This window comes from Aspergillus niger, assembly GCF_000002855.4.
Source record: "Aspergillus niger supercontig An18".
Classification (NCBI taxonomy): Eukaryota; Fungi; Ascomycota; class Eurotiomycetes; order Eurotiales; family Aspergillaceae; genus Aspergillus; species Aspergillus niger.
Window position 1 is genome coordinate 57,743 of NT_166533.1, and position 19,142 is coordinate 76,884.

A 19,142-nucleotide genomic window follows, 5' to 3' on the forward strand; every position below is an offset into this window, starting at 1 on the left:
GGGAATCTTACCCCGTGTTAGATAGTGGAGACAAGTCCTGCAGCTGAAATTTCCCATAAAGACTCCGTTCGCCCCGGTGAATCCGATGAATCAAGCATCAATGGCAGGCAGGTATCTACACAGTGTAATCACTGATTCCACATTTACGTTAAGAGATGGATTGTGTGGTGACAGAGCTCCCGTAAATGGTTTCCTACCTACTTGTAAGCACCTTATCTTGAGTGAACAATTTAAACAGGCTTTTGACATTCTTCCGGGTTCGATGAAAAGGGGTGATTGTTCCATGACACTGATTCAGCTGGGCTGTGGGTCGGTCCACCAGCGATTATCGAACGCTGCAAGTTCCAGTGGCTTTGCTCAGATCAACCGATCTTGTCCCCACCCGCAGACTTTTCACCTGAGAAGATCGCGTATCACTGAAAATAATATCAATGAGGTCATCAAAATTATTATTCCATTACTCGGAATACAAACTTCAATTCGTTGTTGTCTAACATTACTAATATGGGCTGAACTGAATAGTGTGATACGGCACAACTTACGCACATACAAAGGACCTTCGGCAAACCTACTTCAATCAATGCATCCAAATTATTGACGTACTAGGCATTTCTGCCCTGATTGGGGTGTGATCTTTTATCTTCCTGTAGCTGGTCCAGCTGGCCTAGTTTATCCAAGTTGTCCAGCCTTTCCAATTCCTTTTGGATGGTTGGCCATGCTTGCGCACGTAATGTCCAGGCGAGCCACCAATCTCCTGCACCATCTTTGCCAAATATGATCCCAAAATTCCGGGTATGAAGCGATTTCGGCATCGCAGCGGTAATGTGTTGCAATGGTCTGCCTATGGTGTTTCTGCGACCGGTGGCTGGGCTTGCGGATGGGATTACCGCAGAAGAGAAATCGATTTCGTAGAGTTGGCACCTATGCCAATTAGTGCAAAAGATGATTAATGAGGTCGGCTCCCCCCAGAGAGCTGTGGCGCCAGTGGTGTCAAGTGCGACTTTCTGGGTGGCCAACTGGGCTAGGCTCTGATGTCTGGTACGGTGCTGGATTAGCGCGGACCGAATATGCCATGCCAGAAAGCTAAGTGGCCGGTAGACCATCTCTCGGGCGCGCAAAGATGTCGTTGCATGAAGAATCACGTTAGAGATGAAGGCGTCCTCGCCGGAAGCAGAGGTCCGTGGTAAATTAGCCCGAGCATCGAATAGATTGTACAAGGCAATTGGACGCCTCCCAGTCTCACCGAGCCCCTTCAGCATTGTTCGAGTCCACCATGCTAAGAGAACGTCACTTTCGCTCAAAAAGACTGACTCAGCGTGCTGATGGGATGTCTGCTCAAGCTTCCGCATCATCTGGCCACGCATGATGTTGATAATATGCCCGGGTATGCACAGCTGACGAGTTTCCTGCTGGCCGTACCTGAACATTTCCCAGAATGTGCGGAAGCGGAATATGATCCATCTAAAGCCTCGAAGCCATTTTGGAAATTGGATGAACTCTCTCGCCGACATTATGGCGCTGTCGGTTCCTCCTAAATCTTCGTCTATTCCCCGAAACCTCGGAACATATTCCTCACGCCCGTTCACCACTGAGGACCATGCCTGAAAGAGGTGCTTAATACCCATTGCATCCATGACAACATGCAGATACGTCAGCGACAGCAGAGTTGCGTCATGAAAATTCACGACATGGATGACAAGAAGTGGCCAGTCAGAGAATAGCCAGTCAACGAGCTTCCGTGGGCAGTCGGGATGAAGTGACAGTGAGGATATATCTAGATGAGAGGAGAGGAACGGCCGTCCTGAACTTGTAGGCAACTTGGATGCCAGTGGATGCTCACTGATACTCATTGGCTGTTTATCGGAGGTCAAGACGAATCCCGGCCTTGCTGCATCAAAGTGGGCTGGGATATGGTACTCGAGCTTGCCATGGCTCTGAATGTCTGTCAGTATTCTTTTTACCGGGATTTCAATTGAAGGATGGTGATTTACATTCATTCGTATCCGTGCTCCAAGTTTCCGCCACTCCCCAATTTCCATCAGACGTTGCAATGCGTGTCGCAGTTTATCCGAGTCCAGAACATCGTTGAATAGATAGCCATAATGCACACACCGTTGATGCCAGCGAGGCTGGTCGTCCAGTAGTGGCACAGGCACCACCGTATCTGTAGGGACTGGCTCCGGCGCCGGCGGCTTGAACCTAGAAAACAGTCTCATAATAACAGCCTATATTGAATGTTGCTTCTCCCAGGTTAAGTGGTGTCAGCTTAGAGATCCCAAGCCGATCTAATACATAAAAACTGGAAGAGCACTCGAGCTCGTTTTATATCCCCTTCTTCAAACATCCCCCAGCTAGCCTAAGAAACGCTAACATGAAAAACAAGACGTGGATTAATGTCCAGCGAGTCATTCAAAATTACCTACAGGGGACAAAACTGGTTATGGTATAATGTTGGCAGATTGGTCTTACGAGCATATAGATGTAATGAAATGTAAACTGGTACTTCAGATCACGCCTAACCCAAAATCGCTGGCCGTAAGGTAGGTACGATCTGACTTCTAACCCACGATCATCCTACTCGAGTGGTGTCCTGGACAACTTAAAGTTAATGCTGAATGAGGGTCAGTCTGCTTGTGGGGCTGTCGACGATCGGGGGCCTGAGTAATCCGAAGATTCCGGTCCATCTTCGCTATCCATGGTTGGTGTGGTGTTTGGTTCCTACTGTGTAGCGGATCAACTCCCTGCAACCAGGACATTGTTCCTGTCAGGCGGAAGAGGCGCGTGTCGTTCGAGCTTCCCAACCAAGTATAGTCGTGGGACCTGAACCCAGCCGAGCTGCAACCAGACCTTCAGAATACTTAACTGGGTCCCATTAGTGCTTCCCAATTGTTTGGGCATCGCTAAAGTGATTTGGTATAAGTTCGAAATTCGTTGACTCTACCAAAGTGGACCCAGCCGGGCTGCAACTCCCTCCACCGCGACGGTTCCAGATGGGCGGAACCGCCACGAGTCATGCACGATGGCTGGCTGAAATGTCGGTCGAGTCCCGAGAAGCCTATTGCAATGTTCCAACATGGAAAAGGCACTTACAGTACTGAAATAGCCACTGTATGGCACATGTCAATCACTGCGCTTGAGGTCTCCTCCGGAAAGTTTCCCCTGGGGAATTCTGGCGCTAGACACGGATAAGAGAAGTAAGCATGGACAAAACAAACGATATGACCCCATCGCCGAGACCATAGTAGGTATAGTATAGCGGTCACACCTGAGGATGTTGATCTCAAAGACTCTGTTGTGCGGCATACATAGACTTTTCGAAGGGAAGACGCTACTGTGACACTGGCCAGGCTGCCTCACCAGCCTTTTTTCATGCCACACCCTGCTGCCTACATTAGAAGGTGAGACTTGCTCTTTGGTTAGTTAACATAGTCCACGGTTAAGCGGCCCACACGGTTGGACGGCCCATCCTACTATCATATATAAAAGATAATTTTTTAATTCTATTATATCTCAACAAATACTGTAGTTGAGAGGTTCTAATATTATAGATAAATTATATATATATATATCCTATAAATGTCTCAGATTTTTTAATTCTTTTATATACATAGATATATTATATTTTCATATAATATATATAAAATACAGGTATTGTATAATGATAATCTATTAAAAATATTTATAAGATTTTTAGAATATATCTAAAGATTCTTTATACTATTTTCAAACTATATATCAGGATTCACGTCTCATAGACTTTTGATGGTTGAGATATCTTATGTTCAAAAAGGATCTTTTATAGTATTACCAGCTGGGCCGCCTAACCGTGTGGGCTGCTTAAATCAGAAACACATCTTATTTTATAGTTAGGAACCAAAACAGACCTTACTTACTAGGGTAGGCGGAGGGTAGATAGACGGATACTTTCATTCGGGGCGCATACCGGCGTACCATGCGCAACTGCCTACTCATCCTGGAGAGCGTTGCTCGAAAGCGTTGCGATTGATATGGCCACTGAGATATATCAATTTGGCCGCAATATGCAGAGCTTGGTATGTTGCTCCTGATACGTCAAGGGGAAGGCATACAGTTATTCCCCAGTACTTAGTACTTCCACTCTATACAACCGTAGTATGACAGCTACCAACAGTAACTTGAAATGAGAACATATTGCAGAATGCAAGTACTACTACCCTTGACCTTGTCAATAAGTAACTTATCAACTAGTGCAATTGGGAACCTTTACGAGGAGGAGAAGATGTTGCTCAAAGGTCAACGTTATCGAGTCTGATCTGAGCTTATTATTTTGAAGGGGGCCGACGACGACGAGATGCGGTCGGTCGCTGTGGATGGTAATTAATGTAATTGGTGGGTGTAATAAATGGATGAAACTGGTAACGGTTGTAATCAATTCTCTCTCCGAAACCGGCTCGGAGCAAACACTTTTCCCTGATTACCTCCCATCGCAATCTTGTATCACCATATGCCTTTCGGTGATCGAGGTATGGAGAACGCGAGCAACCAGCCGCGGATCACCAGAAAACACTCTGGCTGCAAGCCTTGCCGGCGGCGAGGCAAAAAGGTCAGTTGTCTTCAATCCTAGTAGAAGTTCAGGAGGAATTAATCCTGCTCATCGTCCTATCAGTGCGATGAATCAAAACCGCGTTGCCGAGCTTGCGCCCGGCTATCCTTGGAATGTACCTATGGCATCGACTACAGCTTCCATAACATCACCCCGACGAAACTGCAGCGCCAGCCGACCACTCTGGCGGAAAGTCCCCGGTCGGCTCTTCTTCCTTTGAGTTCTGTGCCGAGTAAGGTGGCCGTAGAGCTTCGCCATCTGCCGAGGTCATGCATCTCCCATCAGCTCACGCGAGCCAGGATCGCTAGGTCTCTGGACTGCGGAGAAAATCTTGAAACATGCTACCTAAGCCATTTCCAGAGGCATGTGCGCTATCTCCTTCCCGCATCCCCTTTGCCATCTGCAACCGCAACCTTCCACTCCCCGTACCTTCGAGCTGCTGTCTTGTGCATCTCCGCGTCCAACCTCTCGATGTTGGATGCACAAGTACAGAGCCGTATCCTCGTGGGAAGCCACCGTCAGTCTTCGTTTAGCCCACTGGTCAATAGCTTACATCACGCTAAAGCGCGGGACTATCATGACCGCGCGTTACAACTTTGTCGCAAGGCGGACATGAGAGAGCTCTCAGACGATGCACCCGCTATTCTTACAACGCAAATTCTTCTTGCATACTACCATCACGCGTCGACCAACCATCAACGCTTTCGGTCGGCGGTGTGGGATACTGTTGAATTTGTTTCTCGGAATAGGGAGCACATCATGCGGTCCGCGAGGGGAGCGGAGGCCCTGCAAATGTGGCATCGCTTATGTGTTTCTCATCGTCTATCGAAGCCACCATCATTACTACTGGAGGGTGAGGGCAGAAGCTCGTTCGGCCCAAACTGTTTTCCAGATGCCACCGACCATTTATACCTCACCGCCGTTCTGGGAATGAGTAGGGATGACCTGATCTACGACATTCTTATCAAAACTATGGAGATCCGCTCGCGACTGGTAGTCTTTCGCTGCGTTGCACACCGTTACGAGATCCCCGAATCGTCAAGAGAGGTTGGCAGTCTCGCGCACAGTTTCTTGACCGAGATGTTAGGCAGGCCCTTTGTCCTCGAGGAGCTTTCCGAGGCACGGAAAGGCTTTGTACGTGGCTCGCATCTACTGGGGCTGTTGCAGGTGCAGAAGGAACGGTTAGCTGTTTGGAGCTCTCTCCGACATACGAAGCAATCACCTGTCGGTCGCTATGCTGACAGCCATCGTGATACTATGCCTCCAAGGGAGTGGGACATCTCAACTCATCGAGATACGATGAACACCTTGTACCAGATACTTTGCGAGATGATGTTCGAAGAGGCCCGCGCAGTGTATGCATCTGACGATGCATCGGAGCAACACTTTGCCGCGACGGTGCTTCCTCGGCTGGCACAGAGTTTCTGCCACATTGTGAGCACCTTGGATTTTGCTGCAGCAGGTACGGCCGATGTCTACACCTTCAGTCTGGCTGAAAGTCTCCTCCAGTTGGTCGGTCTCTGGCAGTCAGATAGCTTATTTCACTTCATTCTGGACGTTACGTGGCCGAATCTGGAGAGGAAAACGCGAGGATTTGAGCACTCGCACTATCCCACTCACCTCGTGAAGCGGATCATCTCCCTGGTAGCGGACTACTGGTCCCGGGGACAAAGCGTGACACTCGTATTACCTGCCGTTCCAGAGGATATCGCTAAACTGACACTGCTTGACATCAATCACCCGATGAATGTGGTGATCTGCGGACATGATCAGGACAATATCGCGTGGATTGACAAAATTCGTCTCCCTTGAGCAAGTGAGCTAACCCGATCGGGTCAAATTATACGCGGTAATGCCGTTACGCGGGGAGAGTGGATCCCACCCTGCTTTGGCTGGTTATGTTTCCATGTTTCCGTGTTCCCTACTCCGTGCGGTTGGGGTTATAAAAGCAGGGTGTTGACCATCAAGATTTCGAATTACCCTTCACGCATCACCTACCTCACCTTCAATTTGGAGATATCATCTCGCCATGCCGCGTGCTATCTGGACAAAAATTCTCTCGGATGTCTCCATCAAGAGATCATCCCAAACTCTCGCCATTCTCGCCAGCAACGCATACATCTATGGCGGGGAGCTGCGGCCAAGAGAACCAGTCGATTCTGCTGTATACCGTATGTCTTTTGATGCTTGTAAGTCGCCATAACTTTGACCACTCGGCAAGATCTATCAGGACCATACTTTGATTGACACAGACTAGCAACATCCAGCAACCGAAGTCTCATACAGACTCCCCCGTCTGCCACTCACCCCCAACCCCGCGTAGGATCCGCCTCGACCGCTCTCGCCGGGAAACTCTATATCTTCTCTGGTCGGGGCGGTATCGCTATGGCCCCGATCGAGGAATTTGGCTCCTTCTGGGTCTTTGATCCGACCCAGAATACCTGGTCGCAATTGCCCCCTGCAAACTCAAACTCGCAACATCCTGCGGGCCGAAGCTACCACACGCTCACCAATAACGGCACAGACACTATCTATCTGCACGGTGGATGTCCATCGAGTGGCCGTCTACGCGATCTTTGGGCCTTCAACATCCATTCCCGGCAATGGCTAGAGCTGCCTCCGGCGCCCGGCCCTGAACGAGGCGGTGCGTCAATCGCGTACGCTGATCAGCGGATCTACCGGATGAACGGATTTGACGGAACCAGAGAGCAAGGCGGAGCTGTGGATGTGTATGATGTGCGGACGAATGAGTGGACCAGTCTTACTTATGCAGCGGATGGCGTTTCCGGACCCAGTCCGCGAAGTGTCGGCTGCTTGCTTGTCACAACCATCGCTGGAAAGCAGTCTCTGGTAACAATGTTTGGCGAGCATGATCCAAGTAACCTGGGACACCAAGGTGCCGGGAAGATGCTAGCGGATGTGTGGGCATTTGATCTCCAATCTCAGCGGTGGGCACAGGTGGATGTTGCGGAGCCACACAGACCTCCGGCGCGTGGCTGGTTTGATGCGGACGTCATCGGCCCTGAAGCACATGCCAATCCTGGGAGCATCATAGTCCACGGTGGACTTGCGGAGTCAAATGAGCGGTTGGATGATGTGTGGCGACTGGATTTTGTCTAGCGCTACTGTTAGTGGGCAAAAACTCTGTAGTGTATTCTATATGTGCACATCAGGATGCTGTCTTGTCTGACACAGATACAACGATTTTCAGAATAACAGCAGGCCAGTAATAGTCAATTATAAGGAGGCTGCACTATATGCCATGAGTACTCAAATGGTAGGCCATCCGGATCATCTCAAGAAGATACCTCAACATTATTTCCCTCCAGAAAAAGCCACATGAAGTTTTTGACTGCAACACGCTCAGTCGGTAGAAGTAGGAAATAGACTTATCGGCTCGATCAAATTTGCCCTCGTAGCGTTTCAGTGAAAGATCCGTGTCCGCGGCAACTTCTTCCCATTTCTCTTCATGTCTTGCAGCTTCACTCGGCCGATCTCTAGGTACACGATATCCGAAAGCTCCTGTAAAAGTCCCCCGACTGCCCACTCAATCGGCCTCCTCCTGCTGCAACGATACATGTGGGAGTAGCTATCTTCTCAAAGCCTCTAGAAACGCCAGTGCAGTTTTCTTCAGCAAAGATATACGGAGTACAGTTATCTGCAAGTCTGGTCACCCACATATTATAACTTTCTTCCACAGACACGCAAATACCGGGCAATGTTGTTTGGCCGGTGATCGTCTCCGCAGTGTAATCATGACATGCTGGTGCATCTGGTCCACTGTTTGCAATAGCATAGGCCGTGCTATTAAATATGCGCTCCAAATCGCTGATGAAGAGCGAGGATCTGAAGTCTTCGAGCTCCTGTGTTTTTTTCATTGCGATCGAGGCGACGATGAGTGCCGCTGCAGTGCAGAGGGATAGTAGAGTGATTAATATAGTGAATAGGAGGGTCTTCGTCTTTGACATCCCGGATTTTTGTCTAGATGAAGCAGAGATCTGCTCGATAGAAAAGCGCTCAACCATCGCGCTGTTTTGTATGCGTAGAGCTGGGAGGTTTTTGTCGTGTTAGTTTCTCACTCTTTCATGTGCTTTACTTGGGGTAGTTGTCATTGCTTACTGTCACCGAAGAGCCCAGATTTCAGCGACTTTATGAGAGTGTAATTCACGTGCCCACTGTCGTTGGGTATTCCAGTGCAATTCGCACGCAATACGGAGAGTAATGCAATACTCGTGCGGTGACTACCGGTACAGTGCACCTCCTCCACCTCGGCCACGTACCCAAGGATGTTGAAGATAGAAGATTAAAAATTAACATAAAGCGTATTAGATGGTGGCCAAGAAATATAAGAAACACGAATCTATTGAATGATAAGACAGACAGTGTGGCTACCGAATGAGATGATTGCGGTCATGGCATTTCAGTTATCCACACTAGATCAGGTGGATCCAGAACATATACCATGCTCATATTATGGATCGCCTTATGGGGCTGATAAAGTCTGGATAGTAGGGGAATGGAAACCACGAGAAAATAGCTCGTACATGATGGCCTGTGGGCTTCCTGACCACGAAGAACAATGCACCCAGTGACAGAGAGCATACTGGGTTTCTCACATCAGGCTATTTGCTAGGCTACATTGCTTTGAGACCCACCCTATCACAAACGAGAGACGGTTTGTCAAAATGCCTCACCACAAAACGCTCTGGTGCTATGTAGGGGTCAAAGGGTTCCAGCGATAGGATGACACCTACCCAGTATGGTGCACCTTACCAGCTCTGCGCTCATGTACAAATTAAGTGCTAGGAAACCCCTGCATGTAAGTTGAACCCCGAGTGATATTTTATCTCCTTTAGATGAAAGTTTTCGGCGAACATGTCTATTGAAAGTGGAGTCCGTCGGTGACCACGTAGCATTGACGGGGGTGATTGCACATGGAGTAGCTAAATGACCGCAGAGACTATCCTATCATCAATCACTAATATTTTATTGCGTCAAAGGTTTGGTAGATGTGCATCAGCTGAAAGAGGATACTGTGGGTAAAAGGATATTACCTGTGGGTCTACCTGCATACTAAGTCAGCAAATTGAGTTCATCTCTTTTACGGAGAGACGCCTGGGAACCGGACTCCGTCGGCCATGCGCAACCCCGCGAGAACAACGAAGATTGCACATCGAGTAGCCCGAACTTGAGGGTCAAAGAACTCAGCCATTCTATAAATGTACTGCCATTCGGATTTCTTCCCCAGACAAGTGGTACGTCATACTACCGTTCAAGTTTATCTGCGATAGTCGTCGGTTTACGTGTGAATCCATCCGTCGTAGGGTAGTTGGAGGTATCCAACAAGTCATCTATTCCTGACTAGCTCAGAGGATGGTTTGAGGAAACCTTATTTCAAGAGCCGGGGTAGAGACCCTTACACCAATAAGCTTAATTGGCTGTCATGATTAAATGTATCCCTTGGCATATATGTACAGACTGTCTTCTACAACAGTGATTGATTCGTCTCATTCAATCAGTTAGGTAGTTCACGAGGAATCCCACTATGCACCCCTCCCGGGGGAGGCATGCTAATCATAACAGCAGATCAAGACAGCAACAACATGCAAAGGCCGAAAGAAGACCTGCGCAACATTCCTCTTCCCCCGACGCTTGATTGCTCTGTTGCATACGTCCTGGGGGGGCTTGTTGAACCGGCATCGGGGCCGGGTACTGCATCGACTGTGGTGGCGGGCCTTGTGGTGGATAAGCCGGCCATTGAGGATATCCATAGGATGCAGCTGGCTGGGGCGCTTGGGGAGGAGGTCCCGCGTAAAAGTTCGGCGGGGGACCAGGCTAGGGGGTGTTAGTCGACTGTCACATCTCACATAAGCTTCTTAGTCTTACTGGAGGCTGATATCGACGTTCATTCTCGGCCATGTTTGCTTAGGTTATGAATGAATGACAAGCTTTGTTAGAGTCCGAGGGGCTTCCAGGCTCTAGACAATGCGGATAGCTGCTGATCTTCACTGGACGGAGTATTTCATGCAAGAAATGAAAAGAAACCATGCTTCAGGAATTATTCATCCATTAATGTACGCTGTCAAATCGCCGCCGGAAGAATATAACTGCCTGTTTGCACGGAGAAGCCGGAACCCGGTGGGTACTCCCGTTCGTCAGGCCTCAATAACCTACCAATAGCCACTAGATATACCTATTCCGAGGTATACACCGTGGTAGAGCTATTATAACTTATACAAGGCCAAACGCTGGCATCCATTGGGGAAAAGTTGGGTGGGGATAGTCCAGTGCATGGATAGAGGTGATGATAGCCCGCCACACTCGAGGTCATTCCTGGCGATAATGTAAATCGCGCCGCCAACACACCGGCGGCTACATACTTGCTATAGCTTTTCTCTTTGGAGGAAAGATTCAGAGGCTGGGTGGAAGTTCTCAGGAACAACAGAATCATCCTGACTCTAGTCGGAAGTGGAGTGGTTCATCGTAGTTCGGATACTCACTGGAAGGCTCCCCGGGATTCCTTGCCACGTTGGCCAGTTGCACCGCCTCCTGCAAGCCTCTCGGCCGGTCCTGATCCAGAGTATACATTGTATGCTGGCACCATCAACAGTGTGTCGTTCCCCTTGAAGTTGTTCTGCATGCGCTGGTCGGGATGATGTCAAGTGGCGCAGGCGCCTAAAATCTTTGCCGGCCAACTCGGCCCGTCAGATCCGGTGCAATATATAAGAGACATATAGATCCACTCGGCATATCTCGGATTTCATCTCACTCTCAGTCACCACATCGGCTAGTAATCACTGCATTTGGTTACCATCTCTGAAATTATCTCAATTTAAAACTGTGTCACCATGCCTCCTCCTGCCCCTCTTGTGCCCGAGCGCTGGAAAGCCGAATTTGATGATCGCTATCAAGAATGGTAAGCAACCATAGTGAGGCCTTGGGATTCCCTCTCGAGTCCGCTTGTACTGACGATTTTGTTACTGTTAAGGTACTATGTCAACCTTCACACCGGGCGCTCACAATGGGAACGACCAGACCGACCAGCCCAGCCTGATGGTGCGGCTCCGCCTCCCCAGGGTCCCCCGCCCAGTTACGAGGCCACCACGCGTAATCGACAAGATCCAGATCCACGAACTCGGGATCGTCCGGATCCCTACTACTACTCCTCCCCACGGCCTGCGTCGCAGTCCACATACACGCCGAATCGAGGGGAAATCCCCTACGGCTACCCGCAGCCCCAGTACGGGTATAATGGCTATGGCTATAACCCTGTGTATCCCCCGCAACCCGCTTATCCCAATCAGTATCCCACTGCATACCAGAACGGCCCGGATCAAGCCCAAGCTCCGCGCAACCAGAAGCAGAAGAAAGGCATGGGGAAGATGGGGGCGGCTGCCCTGGGAGTGGGCGGAGGATTGCTGGGAGGATTCCTGCTCGGAGAAGGCATCGAGGCGTTGGAGGATGATTTTGATCGTCCACCACCCCCAGGCCCGGACTTTGACGACTTTGGGGGAGACTTTGGTCCATTCTAGTGCTTGATCATGGTTATTTTTGCGATGATGACATGATACATTGTAGAAGAGATGTTTCTGCCAACCTGATACCCAATAGACATCAATATACACTACTTCAGCTACTCTATGACTGGGCAAGCTCTTGATTGATTTAGACTGAGGAAGTGATTTATGTGTACCCCGCATGAGGCATGGGAGATAGGATAACATTCCCCCTTCATATTTCGTGTTTTCCTTGCTTGTGGGTCAAAAGCGTAATTCAGGACCGCGTTTGATAGACTTTTTGCGGGCCATTACATCCACGATGCTTTTCATACCCGGGCAAATTCGCCCCACTTTGCATATGACTGTTGAAGAGGGGTTAAACCCACTTCTCCTTTTGAGTATCATTGCCATGAATCGTCCGTGCATACTCACAGGAGAGGGGAAGGGTGGGTGTGATACGTCAGTTGGTGCGTCTCCCCGCAGTGGGCTGAAGTCGGATCCAAGGGACTTTAAAGACGGTGCCCGGGTCCACCTAACTTTAAATAACTTAGATTCTCCTGCCCCCCTAATCTTCAGGCCTAGTGGATGGTAGGTAGACCATTCGTCTTTCCTGCAAATGGTCTTCAAGATGCATTTCACAGTTGGACAAGTTAACTCCGGTCGGAGATCATAGCCACGGAGTGGTACACCACCACCACCACCACCACCACCACCACCATTAGATTAGGGGTAGCAATAATTGGAACGAACAAATCACTCAAGCACCTCCTCTCCAACCAGGTATCCCCAGTGACAGACACCAGTACATTGCAGTGTTCCTCGTATTGCGGTTGCTGGTCTTCCCGGACAAGACCCGCACCTTCTCCCACGATAAGTTGGAGCTCGGCAGTTGATTGGGTTTGACGGGTCTCGGTTTCCGGTCCTCCTGGGCTGGCTTGGCCCCGATACACGATGATCTGAATCGACACTCCAACTTGCTGATGGTTGCATCCACGAGGATTGACAGACTGGGAATCTACACCTAAGTTGATTTCATCTGTTTAAGTCTACACAGTCTATACCACTTCGGACAGTCGATCAGCCTCGACTTCAGCCTTCTCAAATTGGCGGTGTCCGACAAGCAGATCTGCCGTGCAACTTGGAACAAAAGTTGCTGGTTTTTGCCGATCAACATCTGCGGAAAACCCCCGCGTCTTTCGTAAGCCGCGTGAATAGTGAATGACACTAAGTGACTAGTTGGCGATACCTTTTATTTTTCTTTCAGTCGTTTTTCAGGTGGTACCAAGGTGCCACCGATTACGCCTCTCTTCCTCAATTCCCCCTCCCTTCGTCAGCGATCCTCGGACTACTTCTTCTGCGGTCTTCCTCACCCTTCGTGCCATCACTCCCAATGGCGAACATGGGAGAAATGGAGTCCAGCATGTCCAGCGCGCCGGAGAAGAACCCATCCTCCACCACGGCACTCCGCGAAGCACCCAACGATGAGAGTCGACCCGCGGTCTTTTCGTCCACCGTGCAGGAGATCCTTTTTGTCGCCGTGGCCACCATGGCCATCGCCATGTCGTCGCTCCTGACCGGCAGTGTCACCGTCCTCACCGCGCAAGTGCAGACGGATCTGGGCATGACCACCGCTGAACTCACCTGGCTGGCCGGTTCCTCCTCGTGCGCCATCCCCCCAATTCTCTCCCTTCATATTTTCTTCGCATATCGGTGTAGCTAATGATGAGAACCGTTTAGGCTCGCCTGTGGCTCCTTTCTCCTCTGCTTCGGCCGCCTCGCAGACCTGTTTGGTCGCAAGACCCTCTTTCTCGGCAGTCTCGTCTTCTATGCGGTCTTCGCTCTGGGTGCCGGGTTTTCCCAGAAGCCCCTGCAACTGGACGTCTTGAACGGCGTGATGGGTTTGATGTCAGCTGCCTCGATCCCGCCGGCGCAGGGGATGCTGGCCAACCTGTACCCGCGCCCATCCAAGCGCAAGAATCGGGTGTTTGCCTGTTTCAGCGCCGGCAATCCCTTGGGCTTCGTGTTTGGAACCATCTTCTCGGGCATTGCGACCCAGCTCTTTAACTGGCGGGCAAGCTTCTTCTTGCTGGCCATCATTTACGTCGTGGTCGTGGCGGTCGCACTGTTCGTGGTGCCGACGGACCATGGGGCCAAAGAGCCTCTGTCCCTTCTCGCACTGAAGAAATTCGACGTCGTCGGGACCATTCTGACCATCGCCGGGATTGGCATGTTTTCGGGCGCCTTGAGGTGCGTTGCCTGGCTGTCCTCATCATATAGCCCTTTTTCCTTTTTTTTACTCCCGACTGACAGTTGACTCTGCTCTAGTCTTGGCTCGGATGCCCCTTCTGGATGGAAGACGCCATACGTGCTCGTGCTGCTCATCCTGGGCGCGCTGTTCATAGTTGGCTTTGTCTTCTGGGAGCGTTGGTATGAATACCCTCTGGTGCCCATGTTTATCTGGCGCGACCGGGACTTCTCCTTGGTCATCACGATTCTGCTGCTGGGCTTCCTGGCCTTCCCCATCATGACCTTCTGGATCTCGCTATTTCTGCAGGAAATCCGGCAGTACTCCGCCCTCATGGTGGCCGTGCACCTGCTCCCCATGGCGATTGGCGGCATTCTCGTCAACATTGTGGCGGGGCTCATTATGCATCGGGTGTCCAACACGCTGCTTATGACGGTCGGGGCCACCGCCTACACGGGGGCCTTTCTGCTCATGGGGCTGCAGCATTCCAGCAGCAGCTACTGGGCATTTATCTTCCCCGGGTTGCTGCTGGCGGTGGTGGGGGCGGATTTTGAATTCTGCGTCGCGAACATGTACGTGATGAGCGCCCTGCCAGCCGACCAGCAGAGCATTGCAGGCGGCATCTTGCAGACGGTGACCAAGTTGTGTGTGACGATTGGGATGGGCATCAGCACCGCCATCTTCGATGCCGTCGAGGCGGGCGGACCTACCAGCCATGGATACTTTGCGGGGGATGCGATCGCCCCATACAGTGCCACCTTGCTCTACTGTGCTGGGATATCGGCCATCGGCATTCCCTTGTGCGCGTTTTTGCGTATCGGAAGACAGGGACATGGCGGGGATGACAAGGCTCGGGCGGCGGTCGGGAAGCGAAGCATGTGGTGTGGGCGACGCAGGACCAAGCAGGAAGCGATCGAGGATGAACCTAATGGCTCGACAGTCTAGGCAATCAATGGAGCTCCCTCATGTGCCTTGTAGTAGACCTCGTGAGATTAAAACTCATAAGCCGCTTTCTTGTTGTGAACTTCCTAGGGTTCCTGATCGATATGCTGCAGGAGAGCAGTGACGTCACCGAGGACGGGGGCCTATTCCTGGTGGGAAGCAGAAAAGAAGATACGTATGAAGTAGAAGTTACCACTGGATGGAGAAGAGTTTTTGAGTTCTACAAAGCAACTGTGATGACTGGGTCGGGGTCAGTCCACCCGTTCAGGGCCACCCTGGATTGACGATGTCCTCCCCCGCCCTCTACGTCATTGCTTTGCGGCTGCTCTTTTCTACTCTTCCCTTCCACTGACGGTCTATCTATCTTGTTGCCCAAATCCCCACCCCCAACAACTTTACTACTTGTTCTTGTTTCTCTGGACATTCTAATTTAACTTCATCTAAGCTTCCTTCCAACAATCCCGCGATGTCTCTCAGTTCCGCGACCGGTAACCTGGCTGGCCGTCCGCCCAAGCTGGCCAACGACCTCAAGTCGACCGTCCAGCAAACGCAGGACACCACCACGCAAACCGCCACTCGGTTGCCCGACTCGGTCCTCCCCGGCGAATATCCCGGCGAGCCAGATCATATTCAAGATGCGCAGCGCGACGACGCCAACAATGGGCCGGTGCTCGCGCCCCTCCAGCAGTGGTGTCGCCAGTCCCTGCCCCGTCTGCTCGATCGCTTCGAGGCCCATCTCGCCTGGCTGCTCTCCTGGATCCTGCCGGCGCCGCGCCAGGCCTGGCTCTACGACGAGGCCGCGCGCCGTCCCGCCAGCACCACCTTCCTCGTCTGCCAAGCTATCTGTTGCGGCGTGCCCTTACTCGTCTTCCTTGCGGGCGTCTTCGTCTTTGCTGCGGTCGCCATTGTTCTCTGGGCGATACTGTCGGTGCTCATTCTGGGACCGGTGCTCCTGGTGGCGAGTATGATGGGCGTGTCGCTGTGGGGTTGGGGCTGGCTGCTGTACGGCCTCATCAAGTGGATCGATCAGAAATACCTGGGCGGGTTGATCTCTCGGTTCTGGCTCTCGCGTATGCCATCGCCGGAAGGTCAGGATCAGGAGTCAGCAGAAGGACAGGATGGAACACAAGAGAAGAAAGCACAGTAGAAAATTGGTGATGTTGATTGTTTGTTTTATTTTCCGTGGTGATTTGAGTTCTCTTCTTGATACTCGAGTGTATTCTTTCTTTTGTATCTATAGTAGGTCAGTTCTATCCAGAATGTATATATGGTTTGGAGCAGTCCCTCTACTTGGTAGTGCTAGTAATACTTACTAGTAACTCATTCAACATGTCGTTGATGTGCACATTCGTTAGTTAAATGCATACTATATAAAATAATATAAGATCTATGAGCAAGTCACTATTATGATAACTATTATGAATGTTAGTAATGAGTGATCCTCTCTATCTAGTTCATAATCTCCGCCGCAATTCCGCTGACACACAACCTCGGCTACTGCGATCAAGTTTTATATTTTTTTAGGCCTGGAGTTAACAGGGTCTGGATTCATCTTCACCGGCGAGTCCAGCGTGCCCCTCTTTCTTAGTTTCTTTTTTTTCCCTAACATTTCTCGTACTGCTTCAGAGAATAGATAACTCCGTACACCACTAATTGTGCTCCTTACGTACCGACGCACGGCAAGTGGGTCATCCAGCAGGGTCCGGCCATTTTTTTTTTTTCTCTGCTTCTTTATCTTTGCCCTCATCATCGTCTCGTGAACGAAGAGAGCACCATAGCCTCTGCGTTGATTGTTAATTTTAAATGTTAGAATTAGGTACTACAAGAAGTGATGGATATCAGCATTTTGGGGCAACGGGGAGTGTTTTATTGGTGTGATCATCCTCTCCTCCATCTGGCTCGGGATCGGCCATGGTTACTGTTAGTCATTGGCCAGTAACCTTCTTTTCTCTCCCCGCGGAGAATGGCCTGAGCAGAGAGAATGCTTGACACAGTCTAACTGGCCAACCAGAGCATCGGCCATTATCGGAACTGGGTCTGCGCTACAATCTTTTATCTGATAATTTATCGGTTCCGCGGCCGGTGCCGGGGCTTGTTGTAGGGCTCCCGCGAAAGCTTCCCCTCACCTTAAATTTCTGCCCTGTCCCTACCATCCCCGCTCAGTGATTTGATCCTACCACGAAGTCAATCTGCAGAGTCACACCCGATGCGCGAGAATACGTCCGACAAAAGAGCAGCCGAGACGGTAGTGGCTGACCAGGAGGTGGAAAGTGGTCCGCCGTCAGCCTACCGTCCCACGCGGTGGCAGAGCAATTTGACCATCCTGAGCTGCGTAAGTACACAACCGATGATCTTTCTTTTCTTCTCTTCAACCCCACCAAAAGCTACCAATGAACGCGTCGCTAACCAGTGGTTTGTGACAGTATATCGCCAACTTCAGCGATGGGTTCCAAAACCAATTGGCCAATCCCACAAATGTCATCTTCAAGAAATTGTTGGGCAAATCCGGCTACCCATCGGAGATGCAGACGCGCATTAGCAATTCCCTGCTCATCGGTGCCATTCTGGGCGTGGTCGTGCTGGGATACGTCTCGGACATGGCCTCCCGGCGCGCGGGTCTTCTCTTCACCTCGGGCCTGGTCACCATCTCCACGCTGATGGCCACCCTGGCCCTGCAGGTGCACCCTTCTCACAACATGCTCTGGTACTTTGTCATCGTCCGTGGCATTTGTGGGTTTGGCGTGGGCGGAGAATACCCTCCCAGTGCGGCGGCCGGCCTGGAAGAATCGGACGATGTACGTTTCCATCCCCTTCTCTTCCCTACCGGCGCACTATCAGGCAGACCAGGACCAAGGATTTCAAGACTGTGCAATTAACCAGAATGCTTTGTATGCAGTTTAAGCGCCGCTACCGAGGACCTGTCTTTGTCTCCTTCACCACGCTGATGGCCACCACCGCCTCTCCCATTCTGATGATCATCTACCTGATCTGCCTCAAGGCCACCAACAACAACCTGCCCATCACCTTCCATGCCATCTACAGCATTGCCACCATCTTACCCGCCATCATCATGGTTTTGCGATTTTTCATGACCGACTCGACCTTGTATCACCATTCCAACTTCAAGCGCCAGCGGAAACCCGCCCGATTCTACTGGGTGCTGGTGCGCCGGTACTGGAAGCGGCTCTTCACCACCTCGCTGGCCTTCTTCCTCTACGACTTTATCAACTTCCCCAACAGCATCATGTCGAGCACCATCATCTCCTCGCTCGTCAAGGACGGCAACATCCAGACGACCGCCATCTGGCAGGTCATTCTGGCGGCGCTCCCCGTCCCCGGCGTCATCATCGGCGCATGGCTGACCAATTTGATCGGACGCCGGGGCACCGGAATGGTCGGATTCGCGGGCTACGTGGTCCTGGGTTTCATCATCGGTGGCACCTACGCCAAGCTCTCCCAGCATATCGCGGCCTTTGTCGTGCTCTACGGGTTGCTACAGGCCTTTGGACACCTGGGGCCCGGCGCCACCATCGGCCTCATATCCAGTGAATCATTCCCCACCGCCATGCGCGGCATGGGGTACAGTGTGGCCACGGCCTTTGGTCGCACGGGAGCGGCGGTGGGCACGCAGTGTTTTACGCCCCTGCAGGATGCCGCCGGAGACAGCGCCACCTTCTACCTTCTGGGTGGCGTGGCGATTCTGGGCATGATTGTGTACTGGTTCCTGCCGGAAAGCGGGAAATTGGATCTGAAGAAGGAGGATCGCGAGCTGGAGGAGTATCTGGCTGGCCATGGATTCACCATGGAAAAGAAATACTAAAACGATAGAGTAGTATATATGTCGGTATAGACAGCTACTAGATGCGAAATGTTG

General features: G+C 51.1%; 10 protein-coding genes across 10 annotated transcripts, besides 2 other annotated features; 7 read left to right on the top strand and 3 right to left on the bottom strand.

Annotated features, from left to right (window-relative positions):
• Nucleotides 1-602: 602 nt before the first annotated feature.
• Nucleotides 603-3,972, bottom strand: An18g00300 (uncharacterized protein; the record flags this gene model as incomplete). The annotated part of the gene is made up of 3 exons (XM_059745543.1): nucleotides 603-2,199; nucleotides 3,091-3,175; nucleotides 3,894-3,972. 3 exons carry the CDS (start codon nucleotides 3,970-3,972, stop codon nucleotides 603-605), a joined length of 1,761 nt encoding a protein of 586 aa, XP_059602862.1.
• Nucleotides 3,973-4,007: 35 nt separating this feature from the next.
• Nucleotides 4,008-4,052: a sequence feature (Short protein (An18g00310, CAK43107.1) was converted to a misc_feature.).
• An 80-nt stretch (nucleotides 4,053-4,132) lies between these two features.
• Nucleotides 4,133-4,153: a sequence feature (Short protein (An18g00310, CAK43107.1) was converted to a misc_feature.).
• A 351-nt stretch (nucleotides 4,154-4,504) lies between these two features.
• An18g00320 (uncharacterized protein) lies at nucleotides 4,505-6,394 on the top strand (the record flags this gene model as incomplete). The annotated part of the gene is made up of 2 exons (XM_001398464.3): nucleotides 4,505-4,582; nucleotides 4,646-6,394. The coding sequence occupies 2 exons, from the start codon at nucleotides 4,505-4,507 to the stop codon at nucleotides 6,392-6,394; spliced, it is 1,827 nt and encodes a 608-aa protein (XP_001398501.3).
• A 217-nt stretch (nucleotides 6,395-6,611) lies between these two features.
• On the top strand, nucleotides 6,612-7,702 carry An18g00330 (uncharacterized protein; the record flags this gene model as incomplete). The annotated part of the gene is made up of 2 exons (XM_001398465.3): nucleotides 6,612-6,771; nucleotides 6,840-7,702. 2 exons carry the CDS (start codon nucleotides 6,612-6,614, stop codon nucleotides 7,700-7,702), a joined length of 1,023 nt encoding a protein of 340 aa, XP_001398502.1.
• A 49-nt stretch (nucleotides 7,703-7,751) lies between these two features.
• An18g00340 (hypothetical protein) lies at nucleotides 7,752-8,607 on the bottom strand (the record flags this gene model as incomplete). Its single annotated transcript, XM_059745544.1, has 3 exons — nucleotides 7,752-7,830; nucleotides 7,936-8,079; nucleotides 8,123-8,607. 3 exons carry the CDS (start codon nucleotides 8,605-8,607, stop codon nucleotides 7,752-7,754), a joined length of 708 nt encoding a protein of 235 aa, XP_059602863.1.
• Nucleotides 8,608-9,065: 458 nt separating this feature from the next.
• An18g00350 (hypothetical protein) lies at nucleotides 9,066-9,794 on the bottom strand (the record flags this gene model as incomplete). Its single annotated transcript, XM_059745545.1, has 5 exons — nucleotides 9,066-9,145; nucleotides 9,337-9,395; nucleotides 9,489-9,547; nucleotides 9,637-9,648; nucleotides 9,696-9,794. The coding sequence occupies 5 exons, from the start codon at nucleotides 9,792-9,794 to the stop codon at nucleotides 9,066-9,068; spliced, it is 309 nt and encodes a 102-aa protein (XP_059602864.1).
• A 355-nt stretch (nucleotides 9,795-10,149) lies between these two features.
• An18g00360 (hypothetical protein) lies at nucleotides 10,150-11,238 on the top strand (the record flags this gene model as incomplete). The annotated part of the gene is made up of 5 exons (XM_059745546.1): nucleotides 10,150-10,386; nucleotides 10,474-10,485; nucleotides 10,565-10,732; nucleotides 10,823-10,908; nucleotides 10,998-11,238. 5 exons carry the CDS (start codon nucleotides 10,150-10,152, stop codon nucleotides 11,236-11,238), a joined length of 744 nt encoding a protein of 247 aa, XP_059602865.1.
• A 192-nt stretch (nucleotides 11,239-11,430) lies between these two features.
• Nucleotides 11,431-12,114, top strand: An18g00370 (uncharacterized protein; the record flags this gene model as incomplete). The annotated part of the gene is made up of 2 exons (XM_001398469.3): nucleotides 11,431-11,498; nucleotides 11,571-12,114. The coding sequence occupies 2 exons, from the start codon at nucleotides 11,431-11,433 to the stop codon at nucleotides 12,112-12,114; spliced, it is 612 nt and encodes a 203-aa protein (XP_001398506.1).
• A 1,387-nt stretch (nucleotides 12,115-13,501) lies between these two features.
• An18g00380 (uncharacterized protein) lies at nucleotides 13,502-15,271 on the top strand (the record flags this gene model as incomplete). The annotated part of the gene is made up of 3 exons (XM_001398470.3): nucleotides 13,502-13,743; nucleotides 13,819-14,328; nucleotides 14,407-15,271. The coding sequence occupies 3 exons, from the start codon at nucleotides 13,502-13,504 to the stop codon at nucleotides 15,269-15,271; spliced, it is 1,617 nt and encodes a 538-aa protein (XP_001398507.3).
• Nucleotides 15,272-15,734: 463 nt separating this feature from the next.
• Nucleotides 15,735-16,627, top strand: An18g00390 (hypothetical protein; the record flags this gene model as incomplete). The annotated part of the gene is made up of 2 exons (XM_001398471.3): nucleotides 15,735-16,356; nucleotides 16,572-16,627. 2 exons carry the CDS (start codon nucleotides 15,735-15,737, stop codon nucleotides 16,625-16,627), a joined length of 678 nt encoding a protein of 225 aa, XP_001398508.3.
• Nucleotides 16,628-17,474: 847 nt separating this feature from the next.
• Nucleotides 17,475-19,088, top strand: An18g00400 (uncharacterized protein; the record flags this gene model as incomplete). The annotated part of the gene is made up of 3 exons (XM_001398472.3): nucleotides 17,475-17,600; nucleotides 17,692-18,063; nucleotides 18,165-19,088. 3 exons carry the CDS (start codon nucleotides 17,475-17,477, stop codon nucleotides 19,086-19,088), a joined length of 1,422 nt encoding a protein of 473 aa, XP_001398509.1.
• Between the last annotated feature and the right edge of the window lie 54 nt (nucleotides 19,089-19,142).